Raw genomic sequence first — 22273 nt, 5'->3', positions numbered from 1 at the left:
ATAATTATCATTATCATTATCATTATCATTATAATTATAATAAAATAATAATAAAATAAAATAATAATCAACCAACATGATCAAGCATATTGTTAATGGCATACATTAGACTTGAACCTAAGTCCTTTCACATAATAAAGTACTCTCAACCATTTGAGCTAGTACTTCTCCACATCATACAAGTCAAAATTAGATTCCATAAAGGCTCCCACTACCCACATTTATTAATTATTTATTTATTTAATTAATTAATTTTCACAAGTCTTACATGAAGGTTCATTTCCTTGGCTCCAAGAGAGAAGAGAGTGTTCATTTTTTTAAGGATTAAAAACTGCACTCAAATCTGAAAGAGAATTTAGCAGCACATCACCAACAAATTCAAAGCAAAATAAAAGTTAAACAAGGAATTAATGACATATATGGACTAAACATGACTCTAGACAAAACATATGGATCTTAAAATCAAAATAAACTCAAGAACAAGGGAATAAACCGAACAAAAACAACAATTACTCAATTAAAATGAAAAGTAAACGGTAGAAACCAAATAGAACACCTAAAGCACACAAGGATGGTTCAAGATGAAGCAAATGAAGATGAACCAAAGTAAAAAGACATGAATACTCAAAATAAAAGGAACAAAAACACCAAGACAAGTAGAAGAAGGGATGAACAACACGAAATTGAAAGAAAAATGGAGAAGAAGCACTTAAATCACTAAAACCGAGAGCAACCGAGGCTCATGATACCACATGATGGCTTCTTCTTATCTCCATTGAAGCTTGCATGAAGAATGGAGGCGTCATGGATGGTGTTGGATGCGGAAGTATGAAGGAAAGAAGCTTAAGGTGTTTGGTTTGGTGTAGGTGAAAGGATTCTTAAGAGAGGTGAGGCCAACTCCTAAGGAAGAAGACTAGATTAAACTAGAGAAGAGTTTACTCTAAGGTGAGCTCAAAAGATATTTGTGCACAAATTTGGGCAGCAATTCATTACTCAATTTGAAGCTCAAAAATACATGTCCAAAACCTTCTATTTATAGGCTAAAATGAGACCAAGGAGTCTCCAAAAAGTTGAAGGAAAAAGGAGTCTAGAAAGTTGAATTTTGAAGCCAAAAAGGAGCATGTGGGAGGTGTGACTTGTCACCTAAGCAAGTCACACTTGTCTTGCCATGGGAAGCTAACTCTCATCCTTGGAGAGCAATTTTGAGAAGCTTGTAGACTTCTCTAGAGTAGATGCACTACTCTCAGCCCATTTGGTCCAATTCCCCTTTTTGGTCCAAAATTACTTCTAAAGCTCAATTTCCTCTAAGGCCCAATACATGGCCCAAGAAAACCCTATTCTACTGGACCTAAAATAAAAAGCCCAAAATAAAATCCTAATATAGTATTTACAAGCAAAAAGTCCTAGGCTAGGTCTTCACATCTTCCCTGACTCATGTGAAGTTCATCTTAGGCCTTGCATGCGCATCTAAGACTCATTCCTCTTGTATTCTCCTAGCCATGGCTCTTGTTGTAGGTCCCTTGGTTTGAGGCATCTCATCATGTGACCTGCATGGAAGAATTACATGAAAACAAAGCCATGGAGGTTCATCATTTATATATACTCCATCACCACCTATTAATTGAATTGTTTACTCAATCATTTAACTACTCCCTCGTCACCTGTTAATTGAATTGTTTACTCATCGTTCTTATTCAATAGAAGTACTTTGCGTGGTCTTTCTGTGTTTGGCATATTCAAAAGCTAAGTAGATATCCATTGATAGGGCTAAGAGAGAAACCACCATAGATATTTACTCTATTTATTGTTATTTGTGACTATGTATATTTTTTCAGTTTCTGAATAATTTCAGTGATAGTGAATTAGCACTTTTAATAGAGAAGCAACTGCCATCTATATTTATTACTACTTTTAGTTGAGGTGAAAGTAAGTTACTTATTAACTATATCTGTTAATCTTTGAGTCTGTTTTTACTCTTTCAATCAATATAAATGTAAATATATAACGCTGTTTGTAAATAAAATATTAGATTCCTTCCTTGGAGCTCAAAATTTTTCACCTTACTCTCTCTTCCTTTCTTTTCTATTTTATTCTTTTACTATAATTTTAATAGTTGATATTAGAATCCTCTAAAGCATAATGAATTATGAAACAAAGTGAAGTATGAAACATCTATGGTCTTGTTAGAAAATGCAAAGGATCTTTCTAAGATTACTGGTTACATGATCTATATGTCTATAAGGAGAGAAATTTGATAAGACAAGGTCATGTTAAAGGTGTTTTGCTAGTGAATCAAAATGATATTAAGAAGAATAAAAAGAAAAGTGTAGAATAACCATAAATTAAATAATACAAGAAAAATAATGGTAACAATGACAAGCTGCGATTGGAGCAGCCCCACATCGCCACTTGTTTACAGGATTCTTCAGGTTAGTTACGGTTGCCATGTACCCATTAAGACCACGGCCAGTATATGGTAGCAGATGTGTCCAAGGACCTGCAATGATATCAAAGGTTATTAACAAAAATGGAAATGGGAAACATTTTCAGATGAAATTGACGAGAAGAGCTAATAAACAAAGGGAGATTCCTGAATCAACATACATATGCGTAATCATAGTCAAATTTTGATGGTAGAGATCCACGAGCTTGATAACCAAAGAAGTGGCAAATGCCCAAATAGAAAGTTCTAGTAAATACAACTCTTTTGCGTCTGTGTACAAGACAAAATAAACAGAATCCAAAACAACTAGTAAAAATACCTCGCTGGGGCATTTTGCTGCAGCAAATGTTGGTGCATGCCGCCCACCATCGGTTTTTATGTCACCCCTTAAAGATACTGTATTTCAACATTCAGAAACCTCTTTGGAGAATGCAAAGGTAATCAATCATACATGTAGTTCCAAGATGATTAAGCATACCCCCAATGATAACAAGCTCGTCATCAAGTTTCAAATTGTTGAATGCAACAAGTGCATCCGTTTTCACTCCACTTGTTTCCAATGATGGCTTGACTGATAACCAGTTCACCAGTTTGGCTAGTGAACTAGCCTATCCAGACTGGATTCTCCATCTATCGGAATTAGTTTAAAGAGAAGGCAGAAGAGGGAGAAATCTCGGGATCATTATAAATTGGGAAACTAAGCTTCAACTCTGCTTTTGAAAGAGGAAACCCCTTTAAGGATAAACTTCTTCAATTCTTTACCTATAATTTAATAGATACTGCCTAAACATTCGTTTTTCATTCCTTTCTGTCTTTTGTTATCTCTATCCCTCAAAAGTCAGAACCAGTTTCTGGGATCCAAACATACGATATCTCACCAAGTGATATTTCCAATCACATTCATTCCACCTACTTGCTCCTGCTCTAAACTAGGTGTACACCGTACAGAGACATGGTCATCTGTTGCATATGGTTGAAAATATCTGAAGGCCAATATTTTACCTTAGAAGAAGCTGAAAAATCATATACTATATTGTCCATTGCCCAAGATATCATCCAAGATGCGGATTGGTCCCATATGACCCAATTTGTTAAAGAAGCCTCGTACCAGCACATCCCAAGTGACAATATTGGGAAATATTCCATTATTTAACATTTTATTTAGATAAACAACTGCCTCTTCAATGCCTAACCAATTGCATATGCCCCACAAGAGGCTAGTGTGTGCTATTATGTCGGAACAGAATTCCTTTCCCGCTGTTATTTTATCCAAAAGCTGCATGGCAGTTTTAACCTTACCCAGTTTGGAGTATGCATAAATAACTATATTAACCGTAACTGCATCTGGCTTCACGCCAGTTACCAACATTCTCCCCAAAACCTGCAAAACCAATTCCTGCATTCCATGACTAGAAAATCCATACATAACAGTGTTGTAAGTGACAGAATTTAGCTCCACCTTCCTCTCTTCCAATTCTCTAATAAGCTCGCAAGCTTCTCTAAAACCATTTGCACAAAACAGCCCATCCAACAATTCGTTATAGGATCTTATATCAGGAAAACACCCATAACTCTGCATCTGATCAACCACACGCAAAGCCCATTGCACTCTCCCTCCACGACACAAGCCCTTGATAAACGTGTTGAATGTAACAACACTAGGAGGACAACCATCAGCAACCATATTATCAATAAGCCGATAAGCCTGGTCAAACATAGAATTCTTACAAAGAACATCCACCATGGAGGTGTACACCACCACATTAGGCCGAACCCCACAATCTATCATCCTGTTCCACGTTTCAGAAGCGCCCTGCAAATCGCCAGCCTTCGCAAACCCATGAACAATTGTACTATACGTGGTCACGTTAGGCCTGCAAAACCAATCCTTCTCCATCCGATCACAAACCATCACAGCCTCATCCACATTCCCATTACAGCACAGGCCATACAACAGCGTGTTGTATGCAACAACATTCGGCCGAACCCCCTCCAACACCATAAACCTCCACAACCCAACCGCCTCCCCCACTCTCCCTTCAAAGAAATGACCTTTCATCAAAGAACTAAAAGTGTGAACATTTGGCCTGCAACCTCTCCTCACCATCTGCCCGAAAATCGCGAGCGACAACTCAACCTCCCCAATATCCGAAAGGCAACTAATGACACTAGAGTAACTCACAACATCAGGATCAACCCCTTTCACCACCATCTCATTCACCAAACCAAACACCTCCCCAATTCTCCCCTCCTTGCACAATCCACAAACCAAAGCATTGCAAACAGACACCACACTCTCCACCCCAAATCTCTTCGCCGCCTCCCTCGCCTCATCCACCCGACCATCCCTACACATCCCCGCCACAACCGTCGTGTAACTGACCTTATCCGGGACACACCCTCTCTTGGACATTTCCACAAGCAGCTTGCAGGCACCATCCACCTTCCCATTTTTACACAGTGCCTTTAAAAGAATATTGTAAGTAAACACATTAGGCTCCAACCCTTCACCTTTCATGTTCTCATAAACAGCCCCAATGGCGTGAAACCTGTTTTCAGCTTCACCAACAAGCGCATCGAGCAAGTGATTGTAAATTTTCACAGTGGGCTTACACCCAAACTCCTTGATCCTGTAAAACAACTTCAGAGCCCGCTCGCCCAACCCAGCTCTCTTGTAAGAGTTCAAAACGCATATGAACAAGTCCTCAGAACACGGAACGCCTTCGATTTTCATCTGCTGAAGAAGATAGTGGATGCTGTCGATTTCAACGTTGCTTCTTCCAAGTTTCTCGATCATGATGTGGTAGGTTAAAGGTGTGTGCTTGAAGACCGTGGAAGTGGCCACGTGTTGGAAGTATTCGAGCGCGCGCGTGACGTCATGCTCGCGGCTAAGCGCTTGGGCGACGTGGGGCTCGGGTATGGGGGAGGAGGGTGGTGGTTCGAGGTGGCGCGTGGGGAGCACGAAGGGGATTGACGGTTTGCGATGTTTTAGTAAAAGGGAATAACCGTCTTTCAGGTACATTGTATGGCTTTTAGGTTAATGAAATCGAAGGAATACTGGAGAACGGAATGCGAACTTGTGATCGGGGAAACTATGGCCTACGCTGCGTTTTCCTGACAGAGAATCTTGGAGAAGTGAAGCACCAATTTTTACTCTGTCACTGCACCTATATTTTTTTCATTTAAATAACTTTATTTAATGCAAATATACTTTTTAGTCCTAAAACTTTTTTAAATATTTATAATTTTACTCAATTTTAGGTAGTTATTTTGTTATTTTAGACATAAGTAGGCAAGATTAGAAGAAATTTGAATGATATTTATGAAAGAATAATTATAAATATGCAAAAAATTATACTCTTAAAATATGTAGATAACTTATAATATTTGATGTTATTAAGATACGGTGCAATCACTTTTACTATTTGGATAATGTATTTTTATTTTCTATTCTATTTAATTTTAGAATATAATTAAAATTAATATATATATATATATATATATATATATATATATATATATATATATATACACGGTGCAATCGATATTTCAATTAGGGTCACGTATATGTATCTTATATGTATTCGTGTTTGATACTTTAAGATACTTTATCGATACTTATTAGCAAAGTATCTAATTTATCAAATCGTAGTACAATACATGAAATCATTGTTAATGACCAATATCAATGACAAAAAATAATTAGTCACTATATAGTGACCAATTTAAGTATCAATTTAAAATTTAAAAATTATTGACAACTAAAATAGTTAAAAAAAATTATAATTGATCTATAAATTGATAATTAAAATAATCTTTATTATGAATTGGTTTATAAATTGATCATTAACATTAGTTACCAAAGTTTTGGCTACCAAAACAATTGATCTCTAATTAGAAAATTGGTTTCTAACATATTTTTTGTTATTAAAATTGATCATTCTTTAAGAGTTTTCTTATAATAATACTTGTATAATAACAATAATTTATATTTTTTATGTTGACAACTTTAGTACATATAGTTTTAATTTAGATTCGCACAATAATAATCATATATTTATTATATTTTTAAAACTTATTGTAAATTTTTAATATTCATATATAATATATTTACCGCATATCGTATTTTATTATTTTTAAAATAAACATAACAATCACTTCAACACGCAAAATAATAAAATTCTCCAAACCAAAACTGTAAATTTGGTAAATACATGAACTAAAACTACAATTAGGTATATACTTTAATAGGTTAAAATACTTCCTTGGTCCATGTTTTTGTTGAAAAATCTCAAATAAGTCCTAAGATTTTTTTAGTCTCAATTAGGTCCATATTTTTGAAAATGTGTAACAATTAGGTCCATTCTGTCATTCCGTTAGTATAGAGTTAACGGTGTTAAAGATCTCAAATAAGTCCTAAGATTTTTTTTTAGTCTCAATTAGGTCCATATTTTTGAAAATGTGTAACAATTAGGTCCATTCCGTCATTCTGTTAGTATAGAGTTAACGGTGTTAAAGATGTGCCACGTGTTAGCTTCACATTTTTTTGAATTTTTTGAATTTTTTTTTGAAAATTATTCATGACACGTGTCACGTCAATATTGTGCCACGTGTCAAGTCAGTAAGGTGACACGTGTCAAATCATTATCTGAATCTCAATTTGGTCCATATATTTGTTATTTTTATTGTATTTCAGTCCATTTTTTTAAAATTTTTTAAATATATTTATTTTAACTTTTTACAAAATTGTTTTAAAATTTTATATTTAAATTTATAAAATTGTTAATTTTAAACCAACTCTAACATTTGTATATAAATTATTTAAAACAATTTTATAACAAGTTAAAATAAATATTTTAAAATTTTAAAACAAAATATAAAATAAACTTATATTATTAAAATGTTTAATAAAAATATCATTATAACATTTATATAAAAGTTAAATTTGATTTCAATTTGGAGAGGATGAAATTGAAAATTAAAAAAAAATGGACTGAAATATAATTACAATAACAAATATATAGATCAAATTAAGATTCAAATAATGACTTGACACGTGTTACCTTACTGACTTGACACGTGACACAATATTGATGTGACACATGACATGAATAATTTTCAAAAAAAATTAAAAAAATTCAAAAAAAATTCAAAAAAATTCAAAAAAATGAGAAGCTGACACGTGACATATCTTTAACACCATTAACACCATACTAACGGAATAAGCTTAATTATTACACATTTATAAAAATATGGGAGACTAAAAAAAAATCTTAGAACCTATTTGAAATTTTTCAACAAAAACATGGATCAAGAAAGTATTTTAACCTTAATTTAATACTGGGTGGAAGAGAAATATCTTTTATTGATTTCTTTAATCAAAACGACTTAAGATTTATTTAGAGAAACTTTTCTGTAAATTCTTACTAAAATAGAAACAAAAAAACTAATTTATATATTAGTTAAAGCTAATATGTAATAGCCCTCTCATAATATCTCAAAAAAATTAATTTAAACAAGTATATAGATTAATTTAAACTTATGAAAAGAATTATTTTCTTATTCTTGCATCATAGAAAGGTGAATATTGCATAATTATTAGGAAACTTGGTCAACATTAATGGTATCATTCTCCTATAGAAAAGCAGAGCACTTTCCACGTGTTCGGTCGCAGATGCAAAGTTCTAAAAGCAACATGTAATAAATCACGTGCTAGTTCTGAATGCTAGAATTTAAAGGGCTGGAATTTCACTTTGGGATATAAACGTTTGGAACAAAAACATAAGATCAGAATATGAAAAGAGAAATGTCCTAGGAAGAACAAAGATAACAAAACAGTAACAATCTTAAGCACCAAGCTAAATTATCAAACATTGTCTCACATGGAATGAACTCTCATGTCTTGAAAAAACAAAAAAATATTTGGGAACACAGCCAAAACTTTGACTACAGTATAATCTCACCCTTGACATGCACCATGTCAGATCTAACTTATTTCCAATCATCAGCTACTTCCATGGCTACAAAATGAAGAAACTAAACCTTAGGCCTGAAAATTTTGGAAAAGAATACAACTTCCATCTGCTCCTCTCAAAGGGCTGCCAGACTGTTCGTAGAAGTGGTTGACATGGCTGCCAGAACTTCAGTCACCGACGCCATCACGCTGAGCGCCGCCTTCAAAACCTCCTGAGGGCACCCTGGTTTTACAATGGTTCGGACCTGAAATTTTAAGGACAAATTCCATCAGAATGAGAAAATAGTTTTACCTTCAATGATAACTACCATAATGCTATATGATGATTTCTGACTGGTTGATAGTTTAAGTTTTTAGAGTGATGCAGCATAGAAAGTAAACAACTCTTTGACAATGTTATGCCTCATACCAACAAAACATGCTGATCAAGAGTTAACTTGGTACTCAAGAACTAGGTCCTAACTCCATAAAAAGGTAGCAATAACCATAAAGAAAATGTTAATGTAAAAACTAGCTCTATATAAGGTTCTGCAAAAGTTTGGCTTGTGCTCTAGTTCTGTAAAAATGAAAGTTTTTATAGGCAAGACCTGTTCAAGGTACTCCTGAAGCTTCTTAATGCGGCCCATGTAGTCCTGGTCTTCAACAGAGAGAGTTATGACTTTGGCATCTGCACCAGGACCATCAAACTGAAGTGGACCTGGATTTCTGTAAATATCATCCATGAGAAAGCTTGCTGCTTTTTGTCTCAACAGCCTGCAACCAAAAAAAATCATGCATCAGTCAGAGAAATGCCCTCAATAGAAACACTACAAAGAAATGAGACCAAGCAAGCTGATTACTATTGTCAAGTAAATGTTTAATCCATGTATGTGAACTTACTGATTTTCAAATAAAATCTCTAGCAAAAGACTTATATTCCATGTAAAGGTATATATGCACACATGCATCACACAACATGACAAGAAAACTTACTCATAAGCTTTGCCTCTCAAGTCCACGGTAGCTGGATGAATAGCAGGTTTTCCAATCGATGTGGCTCCTGGATTTGGAGACCATCGCTTCACAGTCATCATAGCCTAAAGTTCACCAGAGGCAAAATCCATGAGTCTCTACCATGGAAAGCATTGAGATATGACACAAAGCTATCATCATAAATAAACATAAAGTAAATAATACAAGAAAAATAATGATAATAATGACATACTGCGATTGGAGCAGCCCCACATCGCCACTTGTTTACAGGATTCTTCAGGTTGGTTACAGTTGCCATGTATCCATTAAGACCTGCGGCCAGTATATGGTAGCAGATGTGTCCAAGGACCTGCAATGATATCAAAGGTTAATAACAAAAGTTTGAATGGGAAACACTTTCAGATGATATTGACTACAAGAGCTAATAAACAAAGGGAGATTACTGAATCAACATACATATGCATAATCACAGTCAAATTTTGATGGTAGCGATCCACGAGCTTGGTAACCAAAAAAGTGGCAGATGGCATTGAACTTCTTTCCCTTGTATGTGCCTTCTTTCTGTCAAAAGGAACAAGAAAATATTTTAAATGTCAACACAGCCGTGGAAAATTTACCTTTAAGTCACTAAAAGCAAAGACAGCTCTACAATGTTTTTCAAACCATCAACAAAATGAAATTAATCAAGATAGTCATCATATAAAGTATGGCTCAAGATTATATCATTCATAACTGACATAGTTGACCCTTCATGATGATATTCAAAGAGAAAATGTTCTTACTTTATAAATCACAAGGAATAGAAAAGGAATAAAAAGAGTTCCATGGTAAACTGTGACAAAGCATGTGCACGACAGACAGGGTTGCCTATTTAAATCAAAATATGCATCGCAGAGATCACAAACAAATAAACTCATGTTAATAATCATTAGAAGTACAAAGATGATGGAGAGTCAAGTAAAAGGAAGGAGTATTGGGGAGAGAATGGAACAGAGATTGAGTGACCATACCAGGCGCTTGTTTATCTCTGCTTCCACAAGATATGCTAGTAATTTCTCAGTTTCAATCTGCAAATCATTACAAAGGAAGAACAGAGACATGAATGAAGGAATCTGAAATTCTCTATCAATTCATACAAGCAAAGTATCTTCTTGTGATTATTACCTGTGATAACTGTGCTGAGTCATCGGATTCAGGGTAAAGGAGCAACTGCAGTATTGAAGATCATAGTCAGATTTTCTATCATAGACTTTAGAACTAAATTGACAAAATACCAGCTGGTGTTCAGCATGGTAGATGAGTTTACCTGTCTCCTAATAAAGGGAGGCAAAAATTCAAATAGAGCAGATGCCCATGGTGAAAGCTGAGAAGATATCTTGTCAACAGCAACACCTTGTCTGAGTAATCCATGAATTTCCTGAGGTACAAAAAGGTATTGGAAGGAACAGATTAGATTATGGTTAATCTCTCCCACAAGAGACGAAAATTGCAAAACTAATATATAAACACAATGAGAGAAACTATCAGTTTATGATGCTTCAACAGTCTACAATGTATACTTGACCATCGAGAAAGAGGAGTTTATACCTTCAAGAGTGCATACACTTCAGGAATGCTCTCTATCAGCCCTTCTGGAAGGAGGATTACTCCATGGTATTTGTCTGAGAAAAACAGAGGAATGTGACATTAGATCTCAATACACACATATATATAAAGAGGCAATTCAGATTGTTCAAACCTTGCTCTGCCCTAGTCTGAACTGCATCAGTAATCTGTTTTGTTATTTCAAAAAGGGTCAGCTTTGATGCAGCAACCTCCTCACCAAGAATTACCTGCATAAAACGTATTAAAGATAAATGTAAGCATGGAACCATAACAAAATAAGCATAAATGATGTGAGACAATAATACACACCATGTTTGGATGGGACTGGAGAGTGCATTCCAAAGCAACGTGTGATGCCTTGCGCCCCATAAGACGGATAAAATAATAATACTGGAAAACGAAAGAAAGTAATGAAAAGAAAACTAATGAAAGTAGCAATGCCTACCCTTTTACAAATTTATACACACGCGTACACACAATGATATCAAAGAAAATCATGCAAGATACATTAGACTCATTACCTTCTCTGCAGACAGTGCATCAGTGCAGACATTGCTGATGAGCTGAGAATTGACCTGAGTAAACAGAAAGTAAAATTTTACTGGTACTTCAATTGCTCATTATTTCATAGCATGTGCAATCATTTTATCAAACAAAATGCCCTGAAGAGAGGGGAAAAATTCTCACACATGGCCGTGTCATGATGAAAATAATTAAGCCATTATCAAATTTTATGGTAGATGGTATACAGTGTCAAGATTACCAGTTACATAAAATCATGTTTTCCATACAAAGTATTTAGAATAGTAAATATACTGTGATCTACCATATGTTAACGCAAAAATAATATTTATATTATGAATAAATGTCTTAATCACAAGAAAAATACCTTACAAATTGTATCAAAACCAACATTCGTTTCCACAAACTGGTTTTTAAGATCTCCATTAAGAGTCACAGGTACACCAACCACCTGCAGAATCGAACTAATCCATAAATTGGAAATTTATATGAAATTAAGTGTGATGTAAAGAACAGCTAAAACTTAAACAAATTAAAATTAATTAATTATGAATACAAAAAAGCGATACCAAATATAAAGCTTCAGTAAAGACCACTCTAACAGAAAATGAACAAAATTCAAAACAACGAATAAAAATACCTTAGTGGGGCAGTTGGCTACAGCAAAAGTTTCTGCAAGTTGTGCAGCATCCGTGTTTGAAGTCACCCCTGAAAGATAATGCATTTCAGCATTTAGAAACCTCTTTTGAGGATGTAATGATAATAACTGATACATGAAGGTTCAAGACGCTTAGGCATACCTCCGATGATGACAAGGCCGTCCAGTTTCAAATTGTTGCATGTTGCAAGCGCAGCATTAACCTGCTCGGTGGTCCTAATTTGATCTTTTGTCCGGCCAAGTAAATCATAACCACCTGTGAAACAACAACCATAATCAGACAGCAAATAGTTAATAACACAAATGATAAACTAATGGCTATTATCACTTGCCACAATTGACCAATAAGGAGCTAATAACCCAATTGATTAACTAATGACCATCATCAAAAAACTTCGCCTGCCACAACCAACCTTGGTTTTTGTATGTGGAAAGAACACTGTCGGTTATCTCGAGAGTTTTCTGGGCAAACAGACCTTCTGAACCACCTGCAGTTGGAAGAAACAAGGAAATGCAGACCTGGTTATTCATTTGTCAAACAAACAACAGTATTTCATGGTTAATGTAAACACTTTTATTGTTTGTAATACATAGCATGAGATATACGAATATTCAAAGTAAACTAAAGACAGTAAAGACGCCCAATTACAACATTGTTTACAAAAAGAAAAGCTGAAGATCCATCGAGCAAATAAATTCAATTACCAAGAAATCCAAGCAAAACACTGTTGGAATTATGAATTTTGAGAGCATTGTGGAGACCCCAGATAACATTGTGTCCTCCAGGAGATTGTCTCCCACAAAAGACAACTCCCACTCTACAACAACCCAATCAGTATTATGAAATTCATATCAAAACAGATTCATAACAATGCCCAGGAAACACGAACATGATAAGCAGACACAGACCTAATAGGAGGGAACTCGGTTATGATCTGAGCATCAGGGACTTTGGCAGTGGCCCTGAGAAAGTGAGCCAAAGGGTGTCCGTAGGTGTGAGGAAAAGCCCTGGCGATGGTGGGGGCGTCAGTGGGGTCAGCAGTGGTGGTAGCATCACCAAATTCAACCCTCACAGTGGTTCCCTGAACAAAAAAGCCAAAAGGGTCATCACCCAAATGAAAAATAAAAATCAAAACTTTGAAAACCCCACTGCTCCCACAACCCCTGAAACCCACAAGATCTGAAACCAGCCAGCACCTGCAGGCAAGGGGGAAGCTCCGGCTGGTACAAAGACCGAATCTTTTGAAGATCTGAAAGCTCCCTGGGAATACCATAATCAGAATCCATGGATTCAACCCCTTTGATGCCTCAACAGAGAGAACAAAAAAACGTACGAAAGAAACACACTCCGACGTTGTTGTTGTTCTAAGCTACTACTGTGTGAGTGTAACTATTGTGGTTTGGTGCAGTTGTTGAGTGGTGAAAGTTGGGTGATGGGTAGGGTACCCTTTTAAGTGCACCTACCAAACTCGTTTTTTTTTTCTCTGATTCTTCAAAACAAATGACTACTCTATCCAACAAGAACTGACCAACCAAGCCCACCGAATTAGGGTCTTTTTACCATATAGCTATTCGAATATTCTCCTTATTCTCATTTTTTCTTTTTCTTTTTCAATAAATTACTCTAAACAAGTTTGGTGAAGATAAACAAAACAAACATAACCTCTTCCTGTTATGTTTATCTTCACCCTAACTTTCTTTGGTTTAAAAAAAAAACACTACTTTTTGCCTTAACTTTTTCATTGTTTAACAACACTATTAACTGTTTTAAAATATTACAGTGTTCACTTGGAAAAAAATAGGAAACTTCCTTTTTTAAGAGTAATAGCAATAAATTCCATTGTCACCTGGTGTTTTTTTGTATTATGAATAATCTACCTTGTTTTTTAATGTTCATACAGTATAATGATTTTCCTAATAGAAATACACAAAATAATTGTTTTGAAACAATTAACAAATGTTTAGCACAAAAGAAACTTCTTTTACATGCAAATTCCTGAAGATGAATCTTGCAAATTGTAAAATATTCCTTAGGATGTTTGTGTTTATATATAAATTTTTATACTAAAAAGTTTGAATGATCAGATTAAACGATTTGATAAACCAACATAGAACTCAAACAGGGTAGATTGTTATTCTTCTAAAGAAGTAATATTGACAACAAAATCATTCAAAAGACATTTTTTCCTGGTAAACTTTTTCTAAAATTAAAAAATAGAAAATATATTTTTCGTCATCATATTTTCAGAAAAAAAAATGGGGAAAAAAAAGTGTAACATCCCATTTAATTATTAAGCGAAATTAAAAGAAACGTCACACACAGTACAATAGCGCAGCCCTGGGGTCTGAGACACAACCCCTACAATTCTAGGCACACCACGATGCCAAAGAAAACTAGATAAAAGTCTAACAGGAGGAAATAGAGTATTAAGGAGTCAAGCAATACATCGGTCCTAGCCCTAACAGAATCCAAAAGAAACATGAAGTTCAGCCCAAAAAGACTATGCAGCGGGGTCATCTCTCCTCTGCTGACCACGATGCCTCTCGCATATGCTCCTATCAATAAATTGATGATCATCGCAAGAGTAGAAGAACAACATACAGAGCAAATAAACAAGCAAAGGGTAAGCTAGAGCCAAAACCAGTTCATCAAAGTAATCAGATACATATTCACGGTCCATTTCACTTACATCACACAAGCATGTTAAGACCTTCCAAACAATACACTAAGACTCGACTCATCCGAATACATATAACATAGTCGGATTCAGCGGATGCTTGCACTTGTGGTGGATACCTCTGCTCACCCCGAGCTATGTGTTACAAGTGTTACAATGAATCAATTTCCAACAAGGTTAGCCCTTAATAAATTTCAGGCCTCCTACTACTCTCACCACAGGAGTCAGTCCGCTCTAAGTGAGACTAACTGACTCCTTAGAGTGTTAGGATGCGATCCTTACTTGAATCCTTACCAAGTTATATAGATGGGGCACCACCATGGGCACCACCTTGGACACCCACTAACAGGGGCCATGGGATTACGTCCCGACCACTGAAGCACGACCCTAAAGTCTCACCTAGAGACTTCAAGGAATTACGTACTGACTCCATACCAAATATATATACAAACAACCAGGCAATAAATATAGATATCATGCTTAGAAATCCTCATACCAACTTCCATAACCAACCCTCATTTATCACAGGTTGAATCAATGCCAACTCGTTATTCCCTACCATGCATAAAGTACTTCCTCTCATACCAATACCATGCCACCGGATTACCAACCATCCAGGTCCATTGTTGCTCATGCCAAATTCGTGACCACACACACACACACATATATATATATATATGCATCCAACCCATCATGTACAATTCATACAAGATCAAGCCAAGCTCACAATTCCCCACATATAATCCTTTCCTAAATCATGCATAATCATTCCCATTGAGTACTCATTCAATAACCCAAACAAGCACAAGCTAAACATCCAAACACAGAGGGAAAATCAACTCGGGACGCATCCTCGCCCAGCTCTTCGCTCAGGCTGGAAGGTCTCGCTCAAGCGAGACGGACTCTCGCTCAAGTGAGCTCCCCTTCGCCTAGGCGAGAGCTCGACAAGGAGAACAGTAGCCCTTACACAATCTCGCTTAGGCGAGACCCCCTTCGCCTAAGCGAGACATCTGCTCGCTCAAAATGAGGTTTTGGTCGCCTAAGCGACAGCTTGCGCAGAAAGCCCTGGGCGAGCCTCCGCTCATCTCGCCTAGGCGAGACAAGCTCGCTTAGGCGAGATTATCAGTGCTCGTCACTGTTCACGCCTACATCACACCTAAACATATACCAAACAAGAAAAACCAGCCAGTCCAAGCATCCATGGCAGTATATCAAACTCGAAAATCATGGGACTAAAATAGTACAAATCACAATCACACCAGACAAGGGGGTTCTAGCTTCCCTTACCTGAATACGCTAGAACAGGAACTTAACCGCAAACACGGACACCACAGCTCTTGGGGTATGCTTATGAACTGGAAAACAATGGAGCAAATTTCAAGATAAGCTCACTACAGATTCCTAACTGAAAACAAATATGAAGAAACACAGAAGGGAGTACGAGCATGAGTTGGAATAGACTTACGAGAAGCGGAAAAACTGGTTCGAGCTCACTTGATTCGAAAATGCGGTTGAACCCTACCAGAGCTCTCTCTCGGAATAGAAGGAGTGACGACTGATTTTGTGAAGAGTGAGAGTGAGTGTGTTAGGACAGATTAGGGTTTGATTTTATCATTTGGGCCAGCCCTAGGCCCAATTACAAGGGGCAGCCCTTTACCTTAGGGCAAAAAAGAATAAAACAATTTTAATAGGCCTTACAAAAAGTCTTTCACAAAAAAAAAATAGTGTAACAAATACAAATATCAATATATATTAAATCTTTTATAAATTGTTTTTAATCATGTAACTTTATATTTTATTGAACTAAAAATAACATCATTATTTGATAAATATGTGATCAAAAGTAATTGCTTAATTTTCAATTTAAATAATCACACAACTTTTAAAGTTTATATTTACAAAATCATTATATTCTATTTTCTTACAAATTGTATTTTTATATGTTAAAATGCAGACATATAAACACTAAAGCCCTAATTTAGGAAAATTAATTGTAATCTATTTACTTTTCATACCATGTGGCCATTCATGCAAAGCCACTCTTCAATTTTGAGGTTTTTTATTCTTAACTTTGTTTCCCACTAGGTTGTGCTTTTTTGTCATTTTCCATGTACAAGAAAAAGTAGGGAGAGAAACCAAATTTACTTTATAGTTTTGAAAACTAAAAAGTGTGATGCAAAAGTATAGACATTTAGATCTGAAAAAGGTTAAGTTATGCATGTTTGGATTCAGATTCCTTATCTCAAGAAGGAATAATGGGTAAAATTTGGTACTTATATTTTACCTCCAAATTTCTTCTGCTATGGTGTCACATTCCACAGCCATGAATCGAATGCTTCAAAAGTTATATTTCTTTCCTTTAAAATTATGGATGAGATTCTTTTGTTAGATTTTTTTAGTATATGTTTTACGCTTTAACTACTACTGTTTTTTTTTTGTATATTTTAGTATAATTTTATTTTCCATTTTCTATTATTTTTTTAATTCAAATACTTCAACAAATTAAAACTTTTGATACTAATTTTTGCAAATATTATTCTTTAAACCACGTTTTATGTTTTAAATATTTTCATCATACATCATGAAGTTAGAAAATTAATAAATTTTATTTAATAAACTTATTGAGTTGCACTCACATCTATATATGTCTAAAAAGTCTAATTTAGTCAAATTCATCTTGTCTCACTCTTTAAACTAAGTAAAGAAAGTTAAAAATATTGGTGTTCTCTTTTTGTGATTATTGTTGTCATTTTCTTTTGTTATTGTTCATCATAAATTCTTGCAAGTTTGGAAAAATTATTTTCGGTGCATATTTTGGTATTTTTGTTGTTATTGTTTCTTCACAAAAAAATTACAAAATAATAATAGTTGTAACGTTCCATTTAATTAATAAACCAAATTAAAAGGAAACATCATGTAGAATAATATGTTAAGCAGTCCTGGAGTACAATCACAACTTCGTATAATAACCAAGGCACACCACAATGCCAAAATAAAACATAGAGAAATAACGACAAAGTTTTCAAAAAAAGAAGCCCAAAGGCCAGACAATACATGGGTCATTACCCTAAAAGAAAAGCCCAATCAGCATAAGAAGTCCAACCCAGGAAGACTATGCAGCGAATTCATCTCTCCCCTGTTGACCACGATTTCCTCTCACATATGCTCCCATCAATAAATTGATGATCATCACAAAAGTAGAAGAACAACATACAAGCAATCAAACAAGCAAAGGGTAAGCTAGAGCCAAAAAGATTTTCATCGTGCAATCAGGTATACTTTCACAGTCCAATATACATACAACACCCAAGCATGTTATGACTTTCAAATCAATACACTAAGACTCGACTCGACTCATCCAGATACATATAACCTGGTCGGATTCAGCGGATGCTTGCACTTGTGGTGGATACCACTACTCACCCCCGAGATGCTCACCCCTGAGCTATGTGTTACAAGTGTTACAATGAATCAATTCCCTCACACACAAGGTTAGCCCTTAATGAGTTTCAGGCCTCCTGCTACTCTCACCACAAGAGTCAGTCCGCTCTAAGTGAGACTAACTGACTCCTTAGAGTGTCAGGATGTAATCCTTACCTTGAATCCTTACCAAGTTATATAGATGGGGCACCACCATGGACACCCACTAACAGGGGCCATGGAATTACGTCCCGACCACTGAAGCACGACCCTAAAATCTCACTTAGAGATTCCAAGGAATTACGCACTAACACAAACCAATCATACTCAATCAATCAAGAAAGATTTATCATGCACATAACTCTCATGCCAACCTTTATAACCAAATCCTCATTCATATTCGATGTTGAATCCATTCCAACTCATCATTCCCAATCCATGAATATAGAATTTCACCTCATACCAATACCATGCCATTTTGATACCAACCATTTCATTGAAATCACATGCCAAGATTTATCCAAGCTCATCATTCACAACTCATACACCCTCTTACTCATGCATATTCACTCATCTCATGCTTTAACATAGTAATCCAACTTAACATCACATTATGCAAACGATTTAGGGATTTTAGAAATAAAACTGCAACTTGTGTAAAGCTCAGAAAATTTTTGTATTTATATTCAAATTAAATATGATTGAATCAAGAACCAAATGAAACAAGAACCAACTTAATTGAATAACTATAAAGAAAGTTGTAAACCAAACAAGCAACAAGGTCAATGTTGTCAACAACTAAACTACATTAATCTTGAGATAAAAACTGATCTCACTACAGAGCTCCGATTGAAGATCACACCGGTCAACGTCAAAAAACTATTTGTTAAGGATCAACTTTAAAAATATCAGCTCGATCCAACGGTTAACAAAGTAGTAATGTTCATTTTACGAAAAGTGTGTAGTGTTGTCAACAACCAAACTACAGTGACCTTGCGATAAAAACTGCTCTCACTACAGAGCTCCACTTAAAGATCCGACCGGTCAAAGTCAAGAATTTTGTGTTAAGAATCAGCTGTTAAAATGTCAACTCGATCCAACGGTTAACGTAGTAGGAATCTTCAATTTACGAAAAGTGTGCAATGTAAAAAAAGAGTAGCGCCACATCAATCAAACATACTCACACACCATACATTTTTATTCGACCAACAACCTTATTCAAGCATCACATCCATACAAACAGACCAAAAATCGGCAAAATAACTTTAAATACATAAACCCTAGCTTCCCTTACTTGGAAATAAGCTAGCAAGGACTTCGACACCCAATAGCCGAGCACGACAGCTCACGAAACAATTTTATGAACTGAACAAGATAGCGGAACAGATTTTAAAATGAGTTTACTACGAAACCCTAACTGGAAAATACGAAAATATGCCTAGAGAGGAGAAGTATGAACTGGAGAATAACTTGTGGAGCAAGAAATGAGGTTGAGCTACTTGACCAAGATTAGGGCTAAACCCTAATAGAGCCTTTTAGGGAAAATGAGAGTGTGAGAGTACTGTTTTTGCAAGAATGACAGAAGTGAGAGGGGTTTGGCTGCCTTAAGGGCCTTGGACACCATATGGGCCAGCCCTTAGGCCCATTAGATTAGGGGCAACCCTTTAAAAATTAGGGCAGAAAAAGAGGATTTTACGATAGTTAAATAATAAACATGTATAATTTAATTCTTTTATAAAACGGTAGAGCCAACCACAAAAAATATGTCAATTATAAGGAGATACTTAGAAAAACAAAATATTGTATAAATATGAAGTGAAAACAATTTCATCCATCTTAACCACAATTAGTTTTGAAGTATGGAAATTTCTAAGATAAAATTGTCTGGCAAACAAAAAGTGTTCGATTATAATTAAATAATTGTATAATTAATTTTTATATCAATAAATTATTTATATAAAATAATTTTTATATAAATATTTATGAATATAAAAATGTTTATTTCATGATAAGAAATAAATACAACACAATAATTTAATTTAGTATATTATTTAGAAATTTTGTGTTCGTTTCTTATTTTTTTCTTAAAATCAACTAAAGGTACCAAGAAACATGCATCAACTGATCATCGATCATCGAATATTGAGACAACCAACCTAATCAACATCATTATAAGCAATCAATTTAAGAGTTGTTCTAATGATAAAGAATAGACCGTGTTGAGAAGTTTCTTTCAAATAACAAATTATACAACATACTCATATCAATGGTATCTGAGTGGACTTTGTGAATTGACTTACATATTGAATAACAAATAATGGCTTAAGTTTATGTTCAAATAATTAATTCTACTCACAAATAATCAACAAATAGGAAGGAATGACCAAAGATCACCCTCATCATAGTGATATTCAAACATTAACTTCAAAAGGAACATCCATAGGATTAACTAATTGGAGGCCTCATAAATATTAGGTTTGTGGTACATTTGTGCTTATGAAAAAATGTATTTTAGAGGTACAATGAACTTCAAGGCCGAGGAAGTAATACAAATGATCATGGTCTTTCGTATGAAATGCAATGGTTATTAGAGTCAGTAATAATCATATCATCAACAAAAAGAAGTAGAAGAACAATCAATTACCATAAGTGTGTAACAAATGAATGAAGAGTAGTGATGTTAACTCTAAGTAAAGGAGAATCCATGGAAAGTAGAACAAAATTTGTCCAACCATGCTTTGGGAGCCTTTTAAAAACTATAAAAAGAATTGAGCTTACACATGATAGGAGATAAAATGAACAAAACTTGAAGAGTCATGTAAATATGTTCATTTAACTCACCGTGAAGAAAGACATTTTTAACATCCATTTCATAATGATACCCTCTATTGGAGGTAGTTATAGAAAGGACAATTTTGATAGTTGTCATTGTAAGTAATGAAAGAAGTGATTAGCCAAGAAATAGGGGTTTGAATTGGTGTTTTTGAAAACTTTAGTTCCTTTTAAACTTGTAAAAACACCTTTAATTGAATCAAGATGACCTAAAACTTAGTGTATAATTGTAACATTCCAAATTTAGGATGTCACGAGAAGTTATCATTGCTCCTTTTTGTTTAAAAGTAAAACGATTATATCACAAAAAGGCACTTAAAAGAAACTTAAAATTTAAATGTAAATAGATAATCCAAACATGATCTGAAATAGTAATAATAAAAAAAAACAAAGTTCCAATTAAATACTAGAAATCAAAAGAAATTTTCATAGTCTTCACATTTTGATTGAAATCAACAAAATAAATCATAATCCCCCAAATTCACTCCATCCTCTTCGCAATCTACTTTGAGTCAGAAACATCTGCATTATCGTCTGCTCCCGTATAACACACGTTATGCGATCATCACACATGCAACAAACACATAAACAAACAAATAGGGGTAAGCTAACCATAAACAATGATATTCATAAAAGAAATTCATAAATAAAACATGTCCAATAATACTCAACATCGCATTCAAGTAACACTTAATCAAAATCCAATTAATCATGCCAAACCAAACAGAGCATCATATTCATCTAAAATCTTCAAATATAGTGATCATAATCAACTTTGGTTTTCCGCGGCCTCTCACCCCACAACAACGTCTAGTTTCCTAGAACATATGGTTTGATGTGTCCCACTATCGCAGCCAGACTGTCTCCCTTATTCCTCAAGGAATTATGAGTAAAAACGTTGATGCATCATCGAGCACTATACTCGCAACGAGCCGAAATAAGGTGAAACATTTTTCCCTCCCCACTGCTTCACACAGGCGAGAGGGTACAACACTCGAACCAATCCTCTACCACTGCTTCACACAAGTGAAGAGGACCCCTTTCCACTACTTCACACAGGCGAAAGATTCTTCATTGAGTTCCTAGGTACGGAAAACCTCACACAACATTTAATTCCACCAAGAGGTTTCAAGTCAAGCATAACACTCTCAACATGCAACCCATCAAAA

At 35.0% G+C, this 22273-nt stretch overlaps 2 protein-coding genes across 2 annotated transcripts; both read right to left on the bottom strand.

Annotated features, from left to right (window-relative positions):
• Nucleotides 1-2183: 2183 nt before the first annotated feature.
• On the bottom strand, nucleotides 2184-5619 carry LOC114167349 (Pentatricopeptide repeat (PPR) superfamily protein). Its single transcript, XM_028052425.2, has 2 exons — nucleotides 2763-5619; nucleotides 2184-2497 (listed from the first exon to the last, which is right to left on the bottom strand). Exon 1 carries the CDS (start codon nucleotides 5463-5465, stop codon nucleotides 3465-3467), a length of 2001 nt encoding a protein of 666 aa, XP_027908226.1. The 5' UTR covers nucleotides 5466-5619; the 3' UTR covers nucleotides 2184-2497; nucleotides 2763-3464.
• A 2651-nt stretch (nucleotides 5620-8270) lies between these two features.
• Nucleotides 8271-13674, bottom strand: LOC114173884 (pyrophosphate--fructose 6-phosphate 1-phosphotransferase subunit alpha). Its single transcript, XM_028058544.2, has 19 exons — nucleotides 13372-13674; nucleotides 13084-13256; nucleotides 12880-12992; nucleotides 12588-12662; nucleotides 12317-12430; nucleotides 12157-12224; nucleotides 11884-11967; nucleotides 11516-11569; nucleotides 11304-11384; nucleotides 11128-11221; nucleotides 10977-11050; nucleotides 10696-10806; nucleotides 10554-10598; nucleotides 10400-10456; nucleotides 9846-9950; nucleotides 9622-9738; nucleotides 9390-9493; nucleotides 9005-9170; nucleotides 8271-8662 (listed from the first exon to the last, which is right to left on the bottom strand). The coding sequence occupies exons 1-19, from the start codon at nucleotides 13459-13461 to the stop codon at nucleotides 8534-8536; spliced, it is 1854 nt and encodes a 617-aa protein (XP_027914345.1). The 5' UTR covers nucleotides 13462-13674; the 3' UTR covers nucleotides 8271-8533.
• Nucleotides 13675-22273: the final 8599 nt, after the last annotated feature.

The sequence above is a fragment of the Vigna unguiculata genome, chromosome 2 (genome assembly GCF_037176805.1).
Source record: "Vigna unguiculata cultivar grain cowpea cultivar isolate G323 ecotype 2 chromosome 2, ASM3717680v1, whole genome shotgun sequence".
In the NCBI taxonomy this organism is placed as follows: domain Eukaryota; kingdom Viridiplantae; phylum Streptophyta; class Magnoliopsida; order Fabales; family Fabaceae; genus Vigna; species Vigna unguiculata.
The sequence above is the reverse complement of the archived record's forward strand: the minus strand, read 5'-3'. Positions and strand labels throughout refer to the sequence as shown.